The sequence below is a fragment of the Cygnus olor genome, chromosome 9, assembly GCF_009769625.2.
Source record: "Cygnus olor isolate bCygOlo1 chromosome 9, bCygOlo1.pri.v2, whole genome shotgun sequence".
In the NCBI taxonomy this organism is placed as follows: Eukaryota; Metazoa; Chordata; class Aves; order Anseriformes; family Anatidae; genus Cygnus; species Cygnus olor.
This window is the reverse complement of record NC_049177.1, coordinates 6,919,298-6,943,015: the sequence shown is the minus strand read 5'-3', so window position 1 is coordinate 6,943,015 and position 23,718 is coordinate 6,919,298. Positions and strand designations below refer to the sequence as shown.

At 36.7% G+C, this 23,718-nt stretch overlaps 1 protein-coding gene across 4 annotated transcripts in view; it reads left to right on the top strand.

Moving 5' to 3' along the window:
• The window catches only part of CLSTN2 (calsyntenin 2), a 463,158-nt gene that overhangs the window by 358,189 nt on the left and 81,251 nt on the right, over positions 1-23,718 (top strand). For 3 of the 4 annotated variants that reach the window (XM_040568122.1, XM_040568120.1, XM_040568118.1), the window contains 2 exons: positions 18,533-18,728; positions 20,561-20,769. In XM_040568122.1, the coding sequence (XP_040424056.1) occupies positions 18,568-18,728; positions 20,561-20,769 (370 nt within the window). In that variant the 5' untranslated portion in view covers positions 18,533-18,567. Of the gene's footprint in view, positions 1-17,891; positions 17,914-18,532; positions 18,729-20,560; positions 20,770-23,718 lie in introns of those variants that run through there. The other variant, XM_040568121.1, reaches the window with a different exon arrangement.

Sequence of the window (23,718 nt, the reverse complement as noted above, 5' to 3'; positions counted from 1 at the left end):
AATTGCTCCTAAGCTGTATATGCAAACAGACCCCATGCTGTGAAATGGTTTCTGATATAATTTTATGTCCACTTTACAATTTTTATACTTGGTTTTTCCTCTAATTGCTTTGTCTGCTGTGTGATTTTGTTACTCGTTCTGAATTGGGCTTGGGATTATTATTTTTTTATTTATTACATTTCATTTTTTACAAACTTCCTTTCTGGGCTCCTTTTCTTTCTTAACTGTCTACTGTACGAAGTCTCAGAACTACATGAATCCCTATTAACAGCTGCAGACTTCTTGGGTCAAGCATCTCTTTGTTATAAATATTCTGTTTCTTTCTTTCCAGTCAGCATCCCATAAGTATTCTAAGGAAGCTTTAGGTGTTTAGGAAGGATTTTATCTTCCTAGGAAGCTTTCTTTGACTTCACAGATTTACATAGCACAGCAGGTGAGACCAAGATCTTGGGAGAAGTACAAGAAAAGATAGGCATCTGTTCTGAAATAGCAAATAACCAGCAGTTTTAAAATGCAGTTGTTATAGAAGTGATTCAGATGAAATTCACTGCTTGACCAGTGGCTGCATTTAATTTTAAGTCATCGTTGCTATATTCCACTTCATTATCTGCAAAATATTGTTTACATTCTTTTGTGGGGAATTGGTGTGGAGAAATGGATTCAAAACTGAAAGCTGTTCACTGGCAAAGTTTATGGAGAACCAGGATATAAATATTATAAACAGAAATCTATTCTGAAGAATGAGTCCAGAGTAGCTGGAGTGATAAGATGCATTAATGCTGTTTTAGCTATGTTTATAGCAATGTATTGAAACATTTTTGGGAGAATATAATTGTATTCTACCTTAAGAAAAGCTCTCCATATATTTTGTTCTTCCTTAGGTAATATTGAAGAGCACATTAAATCCACACCAGTTGGCTAAAAGTTGGTTGAAAAAAGAAATCCTAAGAGGAATATTCTTTCCTAGGGATATAGATTTTTCTCTTGGAAGGTCTTCATACACATATAGCCAAGTCTAAGCTTTCTATGTGTAATACACATAATACCAACTTTTCAGTGACGTTCCAAATTTAGGACCTATTTGTGGGCTGTTTTGAGATAAAAAGCTAGGCTGATAGAAGCTCCTATGAAGCAATTTTCTTAGTCCATAGAATGCATCATAGCAATAATCATCTGAAAATCTAAGAGGGAACATTTCTCTGTTCAGCAGCTCTATTCTTACAGTGCCCAGAGAATGGAAGGTAGCTCAAAGCAGATGTATCATGTTCTTCCATCATATGACGTTTAGCAGTGGGCAGTTGTATGTGAACAATTTTCATTCTTTTTCAAAACAAATTCAAAGCGAGTGTCTAAGAAAAAAAAAAAAGAGGTGGAGGAAAAAAAACAGCAAAAATGCGCTCTAAAAGAAAGCATGCCATTTTGTTATGATTGGCAACTTCATATCCTCATAAGATGTTTTGGCTATGAATGTTGTGCATGCTTTAATTTCCTTTTCCTTTTCCTACTACATTCATATTTCCTTTTTTTTTTTTTTTTTGGATTTAAAAAACAGCTAGCTTTTTCATTTTCAGCCATAAAGCACCTGACTTCGTATTCTAAGCAGGAGAGACTTGTTGAAGAAGAAAATGAGTAGTCTGAGTCTTTCAGCTGTGACTGATTTATATCCCATGTGTTTTTCACCCACTTTTTCTTCTTTATTAACACCTTTAACTTTTGTTAGCTAGAGCAGATTGAAACCTAATGGTGAGGTCCAGCTACTAAGTTAATGCTGACAGAGAATAAAAGCATTTTGGAGTAAGCAAGTGAATACCACTGTAATTTGATTCAGTAATTTTGGTAGGGGAGACTTTGTTTCTATTCAATTCAGATAGAACACTGGTTTGAATATGAAATACTGTAGGAAGTCAGGCTCTCTGGCAACTAAATCCCCAGTTGAACTACACCACCCCATTATTTGTTTTTACTGTTTTCAAATTAGGTATCACAAAAACTGTTGTGGGAAGAAAGCTTCACAAGGTTGCAAATTGAAGAGGAACTTGACTATTTTATGCAAACTGCATGAAATAATTAGATGCAATGCACTGTGTATGCATCTCTGTATGTGTATGTATCATATCATATGCCACTCCAGTTCTTTTCCTTGTTGTCAGTCTTTGATCATTTGTCTAACATCAGATAAAGGAATGGAAGATGTAGAAAATTGAGTAGCTGGAGCAGAGAGGAATGAGTTGACAAATCAAAAAGCATATCAAAAGAACTACAAAAAAATAATAAAATTGAGATGAGATTCGGTAATCTATCATACAAAAAATCTGAGACTGAATAGGTGTAGTGGGAATGGTTAGTTTCTCACTCCCCTGTGTTTTTAAAATATTTTTCTAATCCCTTTTTATTTTAAGAGCACTTTTTTTTTTTTTTTGGATGGGTGGTGGTGGTGGTGATTGTCCTTTTATGAAACCTTTTATGAAATAATGGAAATACCTTATTAACATTTTACTTGCTAATGGGGAATGAATTTGACAGGCCACTGAGATTGTCATATTACCCAAATGAGAGAATAATTATGTATGATTGGTATCTTTCTTCTTCACTGGAAGAAAGAATGGTCTTTTATGTGCTCCCAGACTACCCATATGACAGCATATGCTTTTATGAGATCCCTAAAAAAGGTAGCGATGTGTACAGACTTGGTGATTAGTTCAGACTTCTTGCTTTTACATCTTAGAGAATGCTCTTTCTGCAGACATTTTACAATAAAATGGCATAACATAGCATGTTCTGTAGTAACTGTGGGAGTGGGGACAGGGAGCACAGATCTGCTGTTAACAGAGTTTGTGTGCCAGTGTGACTGTGATCCAATTGTGATGATGTTTTTGGAGAAGAGATCACAGTAGATGACACAATGGAAACTCAGAGATCAAACAATAAAGTTGTGAACAAAACAAGAGTGTCTAGGAAATCTCTTTTATAGATAGAAGCTTCAAATAATGGGAACTCTTGTCTGAATTGACATGGGCAACAAAATCTGTTTCATTTTTAATCATCCTGTTGACGTTGCAAGTTTAAACATTAAACGGAATTACTGTTTAAGAAATACGGTGGCTGTAATACATAGATTTTTATGACCAGCCTAGGTGCCTCATTAAAAGTATTTTAAAAGAAAGCCATTGCATGAATAATCACATTGTAAAACTGGAGATGCAGTTCTGGTGTTTATTGTAGCTCAGCAATTTCCATTTTAAATATGCTTAATTTAGCATGTAAAAAGTAAAGCTTTTTGTTCTGAAGTTTAAAATGTGAATCTCTAATCTGCGAGCAGAGTTTCTCTCCTTAAATATTTTTTCAGGCTAGTTGCTGATGTCTGTAATACTTGCACGATACTTTGCCTTCAGTATTTTTGCATGGTGTTCTGAGCATCTCATAGCGAGAGGTTCTTAGTGATGCCCACGAGGTAGGAGAGTGCATATCCACAGAGTTCGAGGGAGTGCAGATTCCTTAACCTGAATAGGCCCCACAGCATACCTGGATCTCATTTCTCTTGCAATGCCTCAGGTAATCCTTTTATGGGATTGGTCATACATGGCCATATTTTATTCAAAATGAATAAATCTTCTCCCTACGCCTTTGGGGTTTTATAACGCTATGAAAGTGTGTGTATATATAGATATAAAATTATGGAACTTTTAGTTCCAAAAGCATCTCTCTGAATTCAGAAAATCATGACATGTACAGAATTATATCGCTGATAGATTGATAAAACCAGTATGTTGGCTCTGGCTTTTGAAAATGTAGCTCCTTCTGTTTAAAATATACTTCGAGTGGAAAAACAGGATATTTTGACCTTAGTGTGCTTTTTTTCTTAAGAATGGTGTGATGCTCAGGGGTAAGCTGCGTGTGTGATTTGTTCCCTAATTGCTTCACTGAAGATGCTTCCCAAGTCTCTTCACCAGCACTACATTCTGGTATTTACCCTATATGAGGTAGGACCAGTACCATAAACTATTGGTTTCTTTATTTCCAGAAGGGTTTTGCAAACTGAATCAATCACTCTTTGCTGCCAGCCCCTCACAGTCTCTTGCCTGAGTTGAACCTGACTGTACCTGACTGTTGAACCTGTCTTGGGGAATAATAATCTTTCTGATCACTACTCATAGTAGGTCTGTCTTTTGACACTATGCTGCATTTTCTGGTGCTTTCTGTCCTTTTCTCTCTGTTCTTAGGGCAGGGATTTTTTAACAATTCACTGTCATCCTGGTTTTAGATCTCAGCCTGGGAGTTACAATTTCACTAACCCTGGCTGGAAGCAGGAATCTCATTGATAACCTATTCAGTGTTCATTCAAAGACCCCTCAGGTATTTCTTTGGAAGGTTTTCTTTCATCATTATTTTGTTTCTTGTTTTGTCTTGTGCAGAACTATTCTTTCTGATGCAATTCCACGTAGACAGAATGCTTTTAAAGCAGATCGAGGAAGGAACCCATTCTAATCATTTAAAATGTCTTTTTCTCCAGCACTAGTAGCATTTTTAGTAGAGAACCCAGAAAACCACTCTGAATTTTTGATTTTTTTTTTTTTTTTTAAGTCACCATGAAACTAGGCTGAGTTGAAATTACATGGAGTATCTTCGGAATAATTGTTGCCAGCACTGATGTCTCTGCTGTAAGCCTTGTTTGTTTTTCTACCAACAGTGCCACTCAGTAGCAGAAACCAAATATGAGGATGATTGCAAATAAATGTTTGCAGTCTTGTAGTAAAATGTAGGCTGACTGCCATTGACTTCATGGAGCTCATGAACTTTACCATCTTCTCTGGAAAATTAAGAATTCATGTAATAATGAATGGTGGTTTTCTTCACTTCTCCTGGGGTGGGGGCAGTCAGGGAGGTTGTATTTTACCTCTTCAACCAAGACAAAAAAAACAAATGTGATGTCTTGTTTCTTCACAGATAGCCCAGTCTGTCAAAGATCTTTTCCAAGCCCATATCAAAGTAATGCTGTGGTTCTGTTTTAATATTATATTTTCTATGAAGGCATTTTACTTTTATTTTCAAGCTAAGAGGATAGCTTCTCCTCCTCTTCAGGGGGAGAAAGTGTGATTACTGTGTAAAAATATCTGTATAGGCCTCTGTTATGGCCAACAGGATGGTTGTGTTCATGTGTGTTTGTCTTTGACTTATAGGTCAACATACTACTGATTGATTAGTGGTAAAAAATAACTTGAATCATCTTTTTGAAGCCTCCGGTGAATTTACACAGCAAGACTCTTGCAGAATTTTGTAAGCTTATTATGTATATGTACTATTTAAACAATGTGGGTGTGTTGCTCATGTTAAAAAAAAAAAAGGTATTAATACTCTGAGATTTTCACTCAAAATGCATCACTTGCACCTGTTACTGGGGTTTATTGTGCTTATTTCTTTCTTTTACAGCTATAAAAATAGAGAACAGCTTTCTGAGGTCAGGGGGGCAAAATATGAATAAACTGATATAAGTGAGATATTTCTTTCATCATTAAAACCAAAAAAGAAATTTTTAGTTCTATTACCAGATTGCCCTGTACCTGGATGTGAAGCTGAGAGTTGCACAAGCAACAACATATTTTGATTTAAATAATATTCTGAAGTTGAGTTGTCAAGGAAAAACCTCTTATCCCTTCACCATGTGCCCCCCTAAAAAAAAAGGAGAGTGTCATGGGGGGTAATTACATATTTATTCCACTGTGAGAAGTAAACCATAAGAAATTCTTTCAAAAGACCTACTAAACCTGGAACGTATTTAATCACTATTTTAGCTATTCCTCGGTGTCGGTGACCTACCTGATGTTGATGAGCAACTACTACTGGTTCATCTGGTTTTAAACTAGGATTTTTGTTGATGGTAGTGGTTTTATTAATTACTAGTAGTTTCCCCCTCCTCTCTGCCATGCGCGCGCACACACACACACTTCTGAGAGTTCCCCAGAATTCTAGTGAAGAGGAGATGGAGCTGCTGCATTACCTGAAATGTGTCAAAAATGGATTGCTTTGAGATACTGTCACACAACCTTGTACCAGTGCCACAGCTGGGAAGCTTTTTATGCAATTTACAGAATATGGTTTATAGATGGAAAAGTTGACATACTTGATAATTTGAAAATCACAGCTTGTCAAAAATGAGTGCTTCAATAACTTTCCTTTAATTATCATCTCATTTATCAGTCCTACAATATTCCAAATTCTGCAAGGTTACTTGGCTACATATCTCCTTACAAATGACTACTTAAGTAGTCATGATCTGCTAAGTGAGCTATCATAGTATCTGGGTAATAAGTAATTTGGACAGTCAATGTTCTATTTATGTAATGACACTGGGAGGATGACGAGGGTTGTAGTTGGTTCTTTTGCCAGTTGAGGCTGGTTACTTTTCCTTTACCACAACATTACTGTTGCTGCATTTTGGAATATTTAAAGAGCTTCATTGAGATGAAATTTACCTGCTTGAGAGAGAGACACCCTTCTTTGGGCTCCCTGTTGTCCGCAGGAAAGGGCCATACCCAGAGCCCCATAAAACAGCCAGGAAAACGTGGGTGTGCGAGCGGGCAATTTTTGGTCCTGAATTCAAGTTGTTCCCAGGTGTTTGCTAGGCTTTGTGCAGTTGGCCCCTGTGTGTGTATCTCTGTCCTATAGACAGAAGCCTTGGCACTAGTATGGCTGTTTCCTTGTATTACTTAATTACTAGGTTTCTTCCTTTGCTGTAAGGTATCAGACCATGTTGTATTTTTTTATCTTGATTTCTCGGTCTCTTAATGTTGGTAGAAGGATCTTAGAGAGGCTCTTAAGGGACAGAGGTCACTGGGGGAGTGAGACCAGGTACAGATGTCCTACAGGAACAGCAGTTTAACCTGTGAGAAAACTGTCTTAGTCCCTATTTTGCTAAAAGTGCTTAATCGCAAACAGAGCTTTGTACTAAGGGAACAACAACTTTGAGTCCTTTAAGAAGTGCATGGTTTGTCTCTTTCTGTTCTGTTACTTTCTTAAGTACTCAGTTTGCAAACGAATTGTATTCTTTTACTGTTATTTCTATAAACACAGCCCAGTATTACAGAGGCAAAATGCTTTATAACACTTTCATTCCTGGATTTTCTGGGAGTAAATGTTCCTAAGGCTCTCACCAACAATTGTTTGATCCCACTGCCTTCAGACTGTGCCCTTATATTTTTAAGGGCAGTCGTGTTATTTTGCACAAGTACAGCTATGACAGATGGTTTGGTCTTTAGGCTCTGCAACCAGCTGCAGTTCCCATGAAGTCCAGAGTATCAGCATTTACTCAATATATCCAGAAAATCAGACTTCTGGTAAGCACGTCATTTAATTATGTGCAAAGACTATGATCCAGTTCACTCAATTTTGGTTATGTGCTGCAGGGCTAATAGGAGAAGGAACTGTAAGCATCTATTTGTGTTGGGAGAGCAAGCAGACAGGACTTTTGAGTAAACAAAACAGTCCAGTACAGATAACACTGTCATCATTAATCCTTTCTAGAAGACAACTTTGCACATATTCATGAAGTGAAAATACCAGCTTTTAAGTTACATCAGAAATTTCAAATACATAGGTATTTTCATGGCTCAGAAAAAGTACCCAATTGTCAGATTAGAGAAGTTACATGTTAGAGAATTACTGGATATACATATGAGGGAGGGTTCATTTAATCTTACATTTAACTCAATTCAAAATTTCCTCAAAAAATGGCATTTAAAGAGTATTTCAAGTTATTGTATAGGGCACTTTGCAAAGTCTTTTGACTCTGTAGCCTGTGTAATTCAAGATACATACCTTTATTTAAAACATGGTTTTTAATAGGTAGTTATTGCTGAGTGATACTTCCTGATCTTGTATGCAGTTTTGTGGGGTGGCAGGGCAGGGAAGAGTAATACTGAGTATACAATATTGAGCTCCTCATTTATTTGTCTGATCTCTTCAGTTTCTTAATGTTTCTTTTACCTTGACTCAGAAGTATCTCTTCATGAACATTGAATATACTAAGTAATCTCAAAAGCCATTGTCCTGTGGTCTGTGTTTTCCCACACAGAAAGACAAGGAAAAAACTTCTCTCCAGCTTCATCTTACTTAAAAGCTGATTGTGATGGCTATCCCTCTTTTTGAACTTTGAGAAGCTGAAAACACAGAGATGCTTGCTGATCCTTAAGGACAAAGGACTGAGGTGGCCTTGGCTTGCCCTCAGTTGATGAAATACAAGCGCAGTCGCTCTTGTCCTCCTCAGGGAGCCCACTTCAGTAGCACATAGAAATGATGCTCTACTCCAGAAAGCTTTGGTGTACAACTTCCTCTGCAACTGTTTGGTAAATAACAGAGGTAACAGAGCAGCTGCTTTCAGCAGATGCCTGACAAACAGTTAGTCAACCCCCTCCTTCCAGAAAACCTTTGTCACCCCAAAATCCAAGTCTCTAAATGCCTGTTCCAAAAGCTATGTCAACACAGCATATGCTACCCAGGGCTAGAGTGAGTGGTTGGCTAAGCTTTCACAATGTAGTACTGCATCAGCCATGCAGATTCTGTTTGTCCAGTTGTGATGGTGTAAGCGCAAATACCACTAGTGTCATGTGAACCACAAAAATGGCTTTGAATTAACTTCACATCTTGATAAAATATTTTGTTTGAATTTCCTGTCAGAAATACTCAAATTTAAATTATAATTTACTTCAGAAACTGCAAATACAATTTGTTTCTTTACTTATTGAGCAGCAGTTAGATAGAGACTATATAGATATTTATTTGCACTTTTTAAATTGCTGAAATGCTTTATTCTTGTGCAACGTTCATGGCATTACATCTTTATTGCTTTATATTGCACATGTTGGGTTTTAATAGTTGCATCCTTCATTCCATTAATTTGAAATTAAACATTAAATTGCAATGAAAGTTCAGTCATAGATCCTAAAGCATAAAAAATAAGATTTGGTCTTTACTTTCCAAAATGAAACTGGGGATGGAATACAGATTTAGTAGAAAGATAATCTGTTCTCTCAGCAAGATTTTTCTTTTCTTTTCTTTTTTTAATTTTAAAGATTTTTCAAAAAATCATCTGTAACTGTGAGAACTGTGTTCATTTCTAGTACCACAAAATGTATTCTACCTCCCCTAAGTAAGGATAATTTAGCCGTTAACAGCTATGGATTTTACCAGCACTCAGGAAGGGATTGCCTATTGCCATTGAAACCAGTGTAAAATTTGTACCTAATTGTTAAGACCCAGGTTCCTTTTTTACTGCAGCTCTCCATTTTCAGGTTGCCTTTTTTTTTTTTTTTTAAATGTGGTATCTAATTTGCTCAAAAAACAGATACAGAGACATTGTTGGGAGTTCCTATTGTAAAATATTTAAAGAGTTGTCTCTGCAAAGTTACTTCTATAATTGAATTCATACTTCTCAAAACTACCAGAGAGTCTTAACTCTTAGAGATGCAAATTATGCCAAAGAAACAAAGATTGTAAGTGATTTAAAGAAACCAATAATAAAGAATATTTTGATGTGGAGATGAAACTGAAATGTGTGTCTACAGCATTCATTGTTCCATTAGGATCCTTCAATTGAATTCAGTCCGTTTTTAGTCATTCCTGAGTGTATGTGAGCTTCAGTTTGCTGTGGACAGCTTATTTGGACACTGATTTGAGGCAGAGGGTGAAGAAATTACTCCTATTTTGTTCCCAGGTACCGAGGTGTTTACAAGGTCATGTGTATTTTGAGTGCAAGAAATCTAGTGATAGTCATTACTGGTTTTGTCTGCATATTTGGAATTATGGTGTTGAATTTTTTGCAGGAGTGCCCTAGTTCCTCATACTTGCCTCTCCACTGACTGGCGTGGTTGAGTCCACTGCTTATGTTATGTCCCAGTCTGTTCAAAGCTCCTGTTACAAAATCTCAAGTTAAAGCTGAGTGATGTCTGTGAGTACAAATAAGCAGAAAAATGAACTGAGAACCCACTGTGCACTTTGAATTAGCCAACTATACCCCCAAATAATACATTTTAAATTATACGTAAGAATAATTTTAATTGATACAACATTTTCCAAGCTTCTTTATCTCAGAAATTGTCTGCCTTGATATAGGGCCCCAGGGAAAATGCTTTAATTAAAAAATAAGCTTTTCCATCAGTCCGCTGAGTCCTCAATAGACTAAACAGCTGATTTTCTAATCCAAGTGTAACATGTTGCTGTTAGTTTTCTTATTTGTCTCTGTATATCTCACAAGGGAGCTGAAGCTAGCAGGTCATGTTGGTGCATATATCCTGCTGAGGAAATATTTTTGTTGGGTTTGCCTATCATGCTGTAGGAATTCTGTAAGCAGTACAAATTTAATAGCCAACATTGCTAATTCTTGGTCTTTATTTAATTTTAAATTCTAGTCTCATTATACATCATTTGCTACTTTGCTAGTATTGTAATAAACTTTAATCTCATGCATGAAGTCTTCTACGTCTCTGTTATAAAAATAGGTTCATCCTTTTCAAAGGATGCATACAGTAAAACGGGTCAGTGCCTCACTGTGCCAGTTGTCTCTTGTTTTTCTCAATGTAGACCTCAGTAATCTAGAGATGAAATAGTTTCATGATCCATTTTTCAGACACAGATGTGGAATTAGGGCAGAGGTAGCATTGGGGCTTCTGTGTTTAATGAAAGATGACGGTCTGAAGCAAAGTGATGTTTCCACTGTGGCAGACTTCTGGTATGGAAACAGGAAATCTGCAATCACAGTTGCAAACACTGCAGCTGAAAGTGAACACAAATCAAATAATTCAGGTAGTTTGTGTGAAGACAAAAATGACCAGTACATGTATATACGATTGTCATTGACACACGTGAAAAAGTAGTTCAGAAAATGACCCAACTGGGAACTGAGAATTACACTTCCCTTCACTCCTGTACAATAAAGTTCCTTTTATTTAATGTGCTTTTTTACAGGTTTAACTATATGGTTGCAGGATTATTTTTCATGTAATACATTTTAATGTGGTGTTCTAAAAAGCGGCAAGGCAAATATTTTTCAGTAATGATTGTGTAACTGTTAAAGAGACCATGCTCTGCCTTACAGCATTCTAACTAAACTGGACAGCTGTTTGTGTGTTGAATGTCTGTGTGATACTTGAATGCACTGCTGAATCCATGGGATACTTGCAAGCATAAAACATCTGCTTAAAAAGCTTTTCATTTACAGGTGGGCATAGAACTCTATATATTGACTGTAGTAGTATACTTTTTGGCATTGTTGTTTTGGTATTGCTTTCTTCCTGTGTTTATTCCAGCAGATTTCAAAAAGAAAATAAAAGAAATATTTGAGGTTGCTTATAATAGAATGTTAATTTGATATGTGTTGATTGATGGCAGGAATGAATAACAATGTGTTATGTTTCTATGCTTTAGAGTAGAGGTTGTTGGAGAACTGCATAAGTTAATTAAGCACATTTTTATTTGTACGAACCTTTATCTCCTTGTTATGTTTTCTGACCCAGCTGACTGTTTATTGCAGGCTTCACATAGGCATTTATCAGTTCTCCATCATTTAAGCTGGAGTTCAAGGATCTCTTGTGCAGATTTGAGTGTACAACTTGACATGTTATGCCTCTAAGCAGTGGTGGTCTGATTTCCTGCAGAGCATTATGGTTGTATGTCTCGCTATAATCAGAGCAATTCCATAAAAATTACACTTTTTAAACAAGCTTCATTAAACGAACTTGTATAGTAGGTTTTCCAGGTGCTGAGTGCCTTCCTGGCCTAAGTGAGTTCCCTGGGAAGATTATCATGGAGGCAGAAAGAAACTCAGATATGGCTGTGATTATATGCTACCTGCAGGACTGTCTTTTTATCTTGAGGGACTGGTCCATGCATCAGCAGAATGAGACTGGTTCGTTAGGAGTGGGCTTATGGCAATAATGAATCACCTGAAGTACAAGTGCAGTTTCCTCCATTTTCCAATCTCAAATCCATAGGAATAGAATAGGAAGGGTAGCAGTGGATTTATGTTCTTGCTTTGTGGAGCTTGCTGCCTGTAAAACTAGATAGGAAGAAGTAATATTTTTTGTATTTTATTAGAATATCAGCACCTCCCTCTGCTTATGATTTCAGTATGGCTTCCTGGATTTTAGTATTTCAGTATGTATTTAATAGGATTGACTTCAATGAGCTGGAAAAGCATGTACAGTAGTTACTGCCTTAATAATGCATTTATCTATCCTTAAAGATACTTTACATCTCTATTACTTTGCATTATTTCACCATTCTTCCCTCAAAATCCAACCTTCTGTGTTCCATAATTATTTAAACAGTAGCTACAGCTTATCATAGAAAAACTTGTCAAAGCAGTAAACCTCGCCAGTGGCATTGAGACACTCAAAAGGTCGGCAGCTGTGCACTGCAGGAGGTATTCGCAGGATTCCAGCAGAGAAACTTGTGTACAGTTGTTATCCTGCGAGGCTGGATTAAAAACAAAAACAACAAGAAAAAGGAAACAGCAACCCCTAGTCAAACTTACTGGAAAACAAAACAAAACAACAACTACAACAACAAAGCATCAACTGCATGTACTGTATCCATATTGCATTTCTGAGAAAACAGACATTGAATTGAAAAGCGGTCCCAAGTGCATTGCTTATTTGCAGATCTCCTTCCAACTGCCAACAGAGATTTGTGATGATCAGTGTTCAAAGAACATTGGATGTGCATCTCTATGTGGAGAGAACACATGTAAAGGGTTAAAAAATCAAATTTGATTCAGATTAATATTACTTTAATTTTATTGATTTAAGAGTAAAATACCATAGAACAGAACAGTTTGGTTGGAAGGGACCCAGCCAGCCCACCAGCGACCTGCCTGACCACCGCAGGGCTCCCCAGAAGCTGACGCCTGTCAGTGCTGGCGCCATCCCAGCACCTCTCCAACACCGACAGGCCTGGGGCACCAAGCACCTCTCTGGGAAGCCTGTCCCAGTGTCTGGTTGCCTTCATGGTGAAGGGATTTCCCCGTGTCCAGCCCAAGCCTCCCCTGGTGCAGCTCTGGGCCATCCTCTGGGCCATACTCTGCCTCCCCTCCTCAGGGAGCTGAGAGAGCAGCAAGGCTGCCCCTCAGCCTCCTCACCTACAGCCCGGAGCCGTGTCCTCCTGCCCTCCTGCCAGCTCTGCTGCCCTCCTCTGGATGCTCTCAAGAGCCTCGACATCCCTTTGATGTTGTGGAGCCCAGAACTGCCCACGATATTCACGGTGAGGCCGCACCGATCCTAAATATAGCAGCAAAGTCACCTCTGCTGACCAGCCGGCTGTGCTGTGTTTAGTACACGCCAAAATGCATTTTGGGCTCTTGGCTACGAGGGCACGCTGCTGGCTCATGTTGAGCCTGCGGTAAGCAGCATCCCCAGATCCCTTTCTGCAGAGCTGCTTTCCAGCCGCACGTCTCCCGGTCTGTATCTGTGTCTGCCATTACTCTGTCCCAAATGCAGCACCAGGCATTTTCCTTTGTTGAATTTCATGCTGTTGATGATTGTCCAATGAAGTCGTTTTAAACCTTTAGTTATAGCAAGAGAAGAGTCATATCCAAAAGCAAATTTATACACGTTTTATAAAATTTTTGGAGGCTTAGTTGTACACCAAACGGATATATTACTGGTGGTTTTCAGATACCTCTATTACAACATGTTGGTGCCATGTAGCTAAATCAAGTTCTTGAAGGACACACATATGGAAGAGACAGAGTTACCGTTGTTTGTACGCAAGTCTTCAGAGCTTGCAGTGATGTTTTGGTCATGGATACCAAGTGCCTATTCCTGTCTCTGGTCTTCCAATTGAAACTTGAGGTACATCTAACAGTATTCGTCTCTTCTAAGTTGCGAGAGGATTTGTGTGTGATATATTGGTTTGAGTCTTAGGCACTTTGGGATTTTTCAGGGAGACCATGCTTAATTTAACATGTATAAAACCACATCCCTAATTCTAAATAAATGATCAGCTATGCTGATTTGTGCATCTGAGGAAATTACATGTAGAAATATAATAAAAGTCTAGAGAGTAATAACATCAGAACAGGATATGAATATTAATGAGTCATTTTGTCAGCAGTGAACTAATGAAGCCTGGTTTCCTTCAGCTTTGTGCCTCATTTTTGATTTATTGCTATCAAAAAGGTACAAAATAGAACTGAAGCTTTTTTTGTTGTTGGGCTTTTATAAGGTCTTGCTGTGGGCTGTTTGCTGTCTAGTGAGATGTGACCTCTTTGTCATCCTTACACTACTTCTGTAGTATCTCTGTATTGTGCAGCTGCACAATTTTATAGTGGTTGTGGGAAACTTATCTTGTGGGAAACTCATCTTTTTAAAATTTAGTTGAAATTAGCAAATGGTTTGGAAGTTAATGGGGGGAGCAAATATGCGTGTGTACACTCACACACATACCCTGAACACAGTTATGTACGCTCTACTCCATAAGCAATCAAAAGGCCACTAGAGAGGATAGAACATGCAAAGAACTCTGGTTGGAGTTAATGAAACATAAACATTTTGTAATTACCGATTCACATACAACTGTTGCTTTTTAAAAACTATTGGTCAAAATGATCAAATATGAGGGATCCCAGCTTTTGATGGCAAGTCTTTTGCATTCTTGGTGTAATGAAAGTTGAAGAAAAAGCAAAGATTGCTGTGAAACGCAAAATAATGTGCAATTTTTTTCTTCCTAACTTCTGAAATTGAGCTCAAATCAATAATTTTGTGTAGTTGTTAAAGGAGTAACATTTTTGCTTTTTATTTCTTTGAAAGCATAGAGAGTTTTGTTTTTCATATAAAATGCAGTAATTCATAATACAATTTTTTGATTAAGGCTTATAATTATTAAATCTGCTATGTGAATGTTGCTGAATAGGAAACATTGTCATTAGGAATTTTGAAATGCTGCAAAAATTTGTTGGTTATGTGTCAGTAATGATAAATTGTCAATAGCTTTTTCAGGCTAGTATAATTGTTACAGAAGAAATTATATGATTAATATTTCTTTGGTAATAACCTATGAATCTCTAGCAGAGCTCTCAAAATCATATAGGCTTCAAAATTTGTAGTGTTTATGGCTATTAATAGTCCAAATGATATGAAGAGAAAAATACTATGTCCAGAATTGAATTAAAATGCTTATTGAAATGAAGCAACTCCTAGTAAAGTTAAACCCTGCAACAAGGAGATTTTATAGGAAACTAACAGAAAACCCTCAGGACGTAACTCCTGGCACTGGGAGTAGAAATACTTTCCCTTTACCCTGGATACAACTGCTGTAGGATTTCATGAATTTGGTATATCAACTTACACCTATTTATCAACTCACTGCCACCACTGCTTGGATTAACAAATCCAATATGCACCTATTCCCAAACCCATTCAAATGAAATGAAAGACAAAACTTAATATTTTTTCTGCATTGTCTATTGTGAGGAAGATACTGTCTCTATGTGCACTCTAATTCATGACAAAGAAGGCAGGTGGAGAAGGCAGCTTAAATAATGAGCTTAAATAAGACAGAGTATATGTCCTTATCCTTGAACAAGATACTTAACAGTAGGTATCTAAGAACCCAGTAAATAACACAAGCTTGGCACATTTCTTACAGGCATCAAGGTAGGAATGGGGTTAGTTCAACTGGGTTTAAAAATAAAACTGGCTCCATTTTATAATGAAAAATAGTGTTTTATTTTAAAGAGAATATTTATAATGCCTAGCAGTAGTTCCGTATATCTGTGTGCATTAGTCTCATAGTGTAAAGATAGACTTCATTTAATTTTCTTTGTTACAGCTGATGCAATTCTGTTTCCATTTTCAATAGTCATTTCATCAACCCACCTTTTTAGAATCATTACTATTACTATACATTTTCAGTCTTCAACAACATTAACTCATTTATTTGGAAACAGTAGTAGAACCCTTGTTCTGAAAATTCTTACCTAGCTTTTAAAATCATATGCTATTATTTTCACATCAGTTGGTTGCTGTAACCAAAATCTTGAAGTATAAGAATTTTTTTGCAGTGTGTTTACAAATATTTCTGTGTATCCATGCAGCTGTCATTATTTTTAACTTTGGCAAATGTAAGCAGAAAAGACAAAATTAGAGTTATATATAAAGCTGGAGTATCTAGCATAGGAATGTTTTATAGAGACTTCCAAAATATTTGCTGAGAACTAATTAGGGTCCTGCTTCTCTGATTGCTTTGCATCAGCCCTCTACGTTTGGAAAGGAAAAAAATGATAAACATTTAGACTAAGGGTGAGATTACTTTTTTTTTTTCTGCCTGGAGCTATTTCTGGCTTTAAGAACAGTAGGCTTGGATGTCGGCAAAGGCTGTATTGTTTACAATCAAGCCGTGGATCAATAAAATAATAAACACAGAACACTGAAGTGAGGATTTCTGTTGACGGATTGTGCGTCTGTGGAAAACCGTTATTAAGAAATTATAAAAGCCGCTATTACAGAACACAACAAATAAAAATTTTCTGTTAAACTTCACATACACAGTTATTTTTGTATTAAAATAAAACTGAAATCTTACAGTATCATTTTAGATGAATGTTTCAGTTTGAAGTTGCAGGGAAATTAGGATTTTTTTATTTTTTTTTTTAGAGATGTGTGACAATGTGACCAGTGCTCATGATAAAAGCTATACAAACTGCTTCACTTCAGCCTCCTCTTAGTGCTTTGTTTCCTATGAAACAGTTCATAACTATCACGAAGCTTCCTTTTATGGAGATGCAAACTCAGTCTTTTTCGGAGTCTGATTCTCAGGATAAAATTCATTCTTTTTTCTATAGCTCAAATATTTGGGCTCATTGAGGATGAGCTACAAAGAGCTTGGAAAAGAGCACATCCTTCATCTACCTTGATGTACCACACAGCGCTTTCATGCCATTTGAGTGAGGGGCTGGAGCAAGCAAACGTTCAAGCAAATATTTGATGTGTTTTCCCAGTGCCTCATAATTAGTAAAACAACTATGTGCTGATCCTGTAAAGACAGTCACAGGATTGATTACAAGTGTTAAGTGGGGGATTCATCTGCCTAAATGTCAGTGTATAGAGCTGAGCTCAGCTTTAGCTCCCATCATAATCAAGGGAAACCTGTGCAGTGGTAGTTGAGGGAATATTCTTAAGGACTGTATTCATACTTCAGATGTACCTAATTCCCACCCCCACCTTTGTGCCCCAAAAAACACAAACACACACATATCCATCCCATTTTTTTCATTCTCAGGCTTAATAGGAATTGTGAACTCCAGCACTTTCATAAAGTCACAGGACAACCTCTTCTCCAAAAACAAACAACATATTCTAATACAAAAAGAGAGAAAGGAGTTAGGCTTGCATTAGAGGTCACAGATTCAGGGTTAATTTAGAATTTGGCAGTTGACTCAAATATGATTGGCAATGAGATTTCCAAAAGGCTGCAACTGTAAATTGGAAATAAATGGAAAAGGATTACATGAGTGGGAGACAGCTTTGAATCTATAATGCATGTCCCGAGACTGACTTGCTCATAAAAGAGCATGTGTTTAATGTGTCATAAAAATATTTTAGCCACATTGGTCTTTGTATAAATGCTTCATTTTTAAAGTTGGATTCTGGAGTGGCTAAAAATGAATTCAGCATGCATATTCTTGCCATCAATATGAAGGGTGAAAAAATAAAAGCATCACCAGAAACTGTTGTATATTTTTTTTCCCTTTGAGATATATTTTGTCATTTTTTTATGTTCTCTTTTGTGTCCAGATCAAATTTTTAGTCCTTGCTACATCATCTATTTTGTTACACAGTATTCCTCTGAGAGAAGCTATGGATCTATTATATTAGGAGGCAGTTTGGAGGCAGAGTGAGTTGCTGACAAAAACGCATTCATGTATGGGTATGTGAATGTGGGCGGGTGACTGCAGTGTCCAAAAGGGACACTTGTCTGTGTTCTTTTTACTACTTCTGTTTCAAAGATGATATATGTGTGTAAATAGAGCAAGATGTATTTTGAACGTGCCTGTGTTCTGCATCATTAATTTTTTCACTGTTGGGAGCTAAACTGCAAGAATCTGAACATCTGCTACCACCTGCCAGCTCAAGTGTCTCAAGGAAGGAGTGACGGTAGTTAGAAAATACCTCCTCTAAAATTTACTTTTAAGTAAATACATTCTTCTTAATATAGCTAAAAATTTAGCTTGGTGCCGTATCTAGGGAATGGTCTGTAGGGCTTTAAAAAACCATTTTGTAATGACAGAGGAAGGGGAAAGGACATGACCAGAGCTGCACTAATCATAATAGTCCAGAAGTAACATGGCCACCATCCCTTTTAGATACATTATAAACTGATACCTGAGTCCATACTACCCCATCAGTGCATGAGATACAAATGAATGCTAGTATCTCCAGTGTTACTCTAATGCATGAGATTATGATTGTTGTGATTGTTTTATACTATTTTTATATTTATATTACAATATTTTAATATTTCTGTTATTATTATTTATTTCTCACAGGTGAGATCTGTGCTTTTAAAATCCATGGACAAGAAATGCCCTTTGAGGCTGTCGTGCTAAACAAGACATCTGGAGAAGGTCGTCTTCGAGCAAAAAATCCTATTGACTGTGAACTGCAGAAGGAATACACGTTCATCATACAGGCCTATGATTGTGGATCAGGACCAAGTGGAACAAACTGGAAGAAATCTCACAAGTGGGTGAAAATGAGTTGTTTTTTGTTTGTTTGTTTGTCATGCATTTGCTCTGCAGTACAGATCAGATTAAAGGGCCCTTTCAATTTGTATTGTAGTCAGGTAGAAAGAAAGTGAATCAAAATGATTCATTATTGCAATAGTTCATACACTTCTTTTTTCCTATTTCCTTTTAGAAAATATTTTTCTTTTTTTTGCCTCTTACAGTTTGACCCATTCTGCATTGGTTCCAGCTGAACTTTTTAATAGGATCACTGTTCAAGTGGAGAAGTTTTTGTATATTTTTCCATTCTTGCTTTCACATTAAATATGTCGACTAAACAGTTCATATAGGATGTGGAAGCTAGGTTTTAATTGATACTTACAAATTCTAAATAGGTTTTCTCTCAGTTCATCTCATTTCAAATGGTAAGAAAAGGGAAATTGCCCGTTGTTTAGTATGTGTATAATCTACAGCAGTGTTGCCTTTGCACAGTGTGTTTCTGACCTCAGCTTTTGAACAGCAAGTCCCAGAGGAATTCAAATCCCCTGGAAGAGAGGGTATTCAAGGTTAATAGGTGGCACTTTTTACTGTGGAGCCAATTTGTTTCATAACCTTAAGTAAGACAGTACCCTTTTCCCCCTCCAATTCATGAAACCAAGCTCCAGACCATTTGTCACTAAAGATAAAAATAAATCACATATAGATGTAAAACTGCTATACAGATTGTTCATTTTGCTAAGAGCCACTTAAATAAATGATTAATAGTAATAGTTCTTCCTTTTGTTCATCCAGGACACATGACAATTAAAAAAATTAATTAGTTTTATTATGCATTCCAAACTCTTTTATGGTATTTTAAAAGAGTACACATCTAGAAGGAAGTCTGCAAAATCAAATAAACTTCAAGTCTCAGAAACAGTTTCTCTTTCATGTTATTAAATTTTATGGTGTTTTTCCCTCACATGTCAGTAACAAGCTAGAAAGTGTTAGACTTGGAATATTTTAGTCTAATTGTGGCCAAAATGAAATCTGTGCCACTGGGACCAGCCATTTTTACATTTTCTCTGGTTTGTGTAGTAAACCACACACTAAACTATGCTGTTTGAGTCCCAGTATTTATTCCTGGCTTTGCCATTGATCTAGAATGTCCCTTCATTTCTCTGTCCCTCTCCTATTCTGCCTATCCAACCAGGTATTAGACTCTTTCAATGGAAGGCCTTTAGAGTTTGCACATTAACACAGAAGATCTCTTATTTTTGACCCTCAAAGGTTTACCACAATGCACATATTGATAATGTGTCATGGTTATTATCTTAATGAGAGGTGCCAACAGCAAGGATCCAATCCTTAGATTTGTATGTAAATGAGGATCTTGAGTTTTACCAGGGAAGCTCAGGCCTACACCAGTGCATGGGTTGTGTTGAATAATTTGTCTCTAAAGGCTATGAAACATTTCGGTTATGAATACTGACACTACTCTTTCCTTTAGAAGGCAAATTGCAAATATTGTAGCTAATTAAGGCATTAGGTAATTATAATCAGCAGAAGGTAAAAGGCTTATTTAATATTGAAGTGTTCACAAACTGACCATTTTTAATGAATGTTTAATAGTACTGTAATCCACTTCTTTTTTCACTTTCTAACACATTTTTTTCTAGTGCCAGTTAAGATATTAAATTGGGTAAATTAAACAGAAATTCAAAAATATTTCATTTTAGCAGATGTTGACGTGGTTTTCTAGATATTTTTTGTTAGTCTTATCAATTGTTATGAAAACAAACTGTTAATAATATGTTCTTACTTAAAGTCATGCTAAACTGATTTTTCTCTTTGATTATTTACCTATTCTAGGGCAGTGGTCCATATCCAGGTAAAGGATGTCAATGAGTTTTCACCAGCTTTCAAGGAGAGTGTGTATAAGGCCACCGTGACAGAGGGAAAGATCTATGATAGCATACTGCAGGTAGAAGCCATGGACGAAGACTGTTCTCCACAGTACAGCCAGATCTGCAATTATGAAATTGTCACAACAGATGTTCCTTTTGCCATCGACAGAAATGGTGAGTAGGGAGAAATATCCAATTGTAAGTTCTGGGACAGACAACTGTAATTTCTGTAGAGAGTATAATCAGCATTTGATACCAGCTGATAATCTGGCTCTTTGAATTCTAACTCAAGAAAGTAGACCTGTTCTCGTCTTCAAGAATGAAGGAACTGTAATATTGGAAAATTGTATTACTTTTATGTATGATGTGGTTAGAAAGTGCCACAGTAATTTATCATGGTAACTTTAAAAAAAAAAAAAAAAAAGGGTTTTGAGCAATATCTTTCTCTGCCACTCAGGCTGTTCTCTTAATTGTCTCAGATCTAGTTTCCCATCCAAGAGATGGTATTTCACTTTGTAGATATGAGTGCTGCTTTCTCTATACCTGGGGCAGAGACCCATGATTTACCTCGGACAGTTATGCTACATGTGCATCACACTGAGGTATCAAAGGAAAAGTCCTTCATGTCCTTTGTTAATGATATTCACACGTGCACTTGTGTAGAAATTCAAAATGTAAGTTCCTGTGCATACAGAACTTGTTTCCCCAAAACAAGCACCCTATGTATATACCCAGCAATGCTCTGATTTATCTTTCCTAACAGAATCATTTATCCATGTTGTATCTAGGAGGAGAACACTTTTTGGAAATTAAATCTGATTTTTGTCCAATTTGGAAATTGAAAGCATGCGTGTAGCTACATTTTATCTAAGAAGTCATTTTCATGTAGGGATGTTCTATAAAAAGCCTTTCCCCTACTCAGAAATGATTCATCTTTATTTGCACAGCTCTTGCATGATGTACGGTTGAGCTTCAAAAGATAATAACCTGTTAGCATCAATAAAATGTAAATGACATGGGGGAAAAAAAGCTTCTTATAATTCTGTCACTGGGAGGCAAGCATTCTTTATACTATATATGGGGTGTAATCATAACGAATACATTCTGCTTAAGTAAATGAGGTCAGCTGGCACAATAATACTTTGTCAGAGCAATAGCACAAATGATTTTATCCAGGAAGTGAGGCATCTGGAAGTAGATGTTTGTGTGTCATTCCCTTGCAACTTTTCCTATTTGTGGATTTTTTTTTGCTAATGGTGAGATTTCCTGGGTTGTCATAAAAGGAAGTTCTCCACGTTTCTCTTTGAAACCCTTCTCTTTCCAAAGGTCCAAGGTACTCTGCAGTATGGGGCTGGTTACTTACAGGAATTGCAGGTGGTTTCATAAACAGGGTTGTGACTTACTATAGTTAAGTAAAAGACAGAGATGAGTATGATATGGAACAGACATTCCAACTGTTTATGCCTTTTCAGCTGTTACCACACAGTGCAGGTGGCTCATGAGTGATTATGGCTTCCTTTCAGTTGGAGGTATGATCAAAAGCATGTGAAGTGTCAGGAGTTTTTGGTTACATATTTGTCCCTATGTGCTTGTGACCTGCTTTCCAGCAAAGGCAATGAGAAATTGACTTAAAGATGACTTTAAAACTTGCGGCGAATAAAAGTGAATAATTGGAATGAGGTTCTAAAACCTTGCAGTTTCTTGGTCTTGAATTCAATTAATAACTTTTTGATCTATTTGTTCACTAAAAGAACACTGCTGCCACAATCAACACTAATTGCAGTCTAATTTGCAATTTTTTAAGATAATGGTAATTGCTTAAGACCACTGGGATTAGAGACAGAGAATAGATGGTTGCACTTTTATTTTGCGACAGAAATATGTTGCCTAGTTCCAGCACATCACTGCTCAGATATCTCTCTGTGCCAGCAGATACAAACTTTCTCTGATTTTTTTCTTTGGCATTGTTCCCATTTTTGTTACCTATGGGATGTATTAAAATAGATGTATGAGATGCTTGGGACTGTGGCTGTTAATGCTGTGCTAATTAGGATTTTGTTTATAGTTTTTCAACCATCATGAAAAAAGAAATCTAGGGTCTTTCTTCTAGTGAAAGTCATGTCATTGTGTCACTTGGAATTGATTATTTTTCTCACTTTCCAGTAATATAGATGTAGAATTTCATTTCCCAGAATGAGTATTTGATCAGATGCTTCAAATCAAATCTAAATATTGCAGACAGTCCCAGAAGTAGGGGGTGGGGGGTAATGAAAATATGCCATTATCAGTTCCAGATGGTGGGATTTTTTTTTTTCACCATCAACCTAAGAAAACAATCATTAACACAGACTTTGAAAAAGATGAACATGCTATTCATCAGCTTTTGCCTTTTGACACATTATTCCCTTTTTAGGCAAAAATTAATTCTTGTTTCTAGATCAATCCAGTGAACATTTTTGTTGTCTTGAAAAATTACATTGCACATTGGGCAGCATTTGCAGAAAGGAAGAGAGAAAACCCTTCAGACTGCAGCAGTGCACAGTCTACTTCACATCACCAAATTGTTCAAGGTGTGAATTAATAGGCACAGAAAGCAGCATTCAACTCCAGTGTAGATCTTGTAGAACTTAGTAGGTTATGCACTTAAAGCTAGGTAACATAAAGTTTCCTATTTACATTTGGCAACCTTGCCACTTTTCATGTGAATAAAATTACATTGTGTTAAGAAAGCACAGTACTCGCAAAACTGACCCTTTTATATATGTTGAGCATAATGTGCAAGGTGATAAACTCTTAGCTGTAGAATACAATCATGCAATAGCGAAGGACAAATCTATGCTTTGTTATGCAGAGAACTAGGACTAAGGGTATAAGATACAATATGCTTTAAGAGACTTTTACATACAGTTCCATCTAGTTGTTTTAGCAGAGAATCCCCATCATCAGTTCAGTTATCATCCTATCCATATTGCCTAGGCTTTTTTTCAAGTAACAGATTAATTAAACCAGATTTCCTGGACCTATTTGTAATGCCAGCAGAACAACATTTTTTATATATTTTCTGCCTTGTCAAGGGACATGGTCAAATGGTTAGAGAATTCAGATGTAGACACAAATACTCTT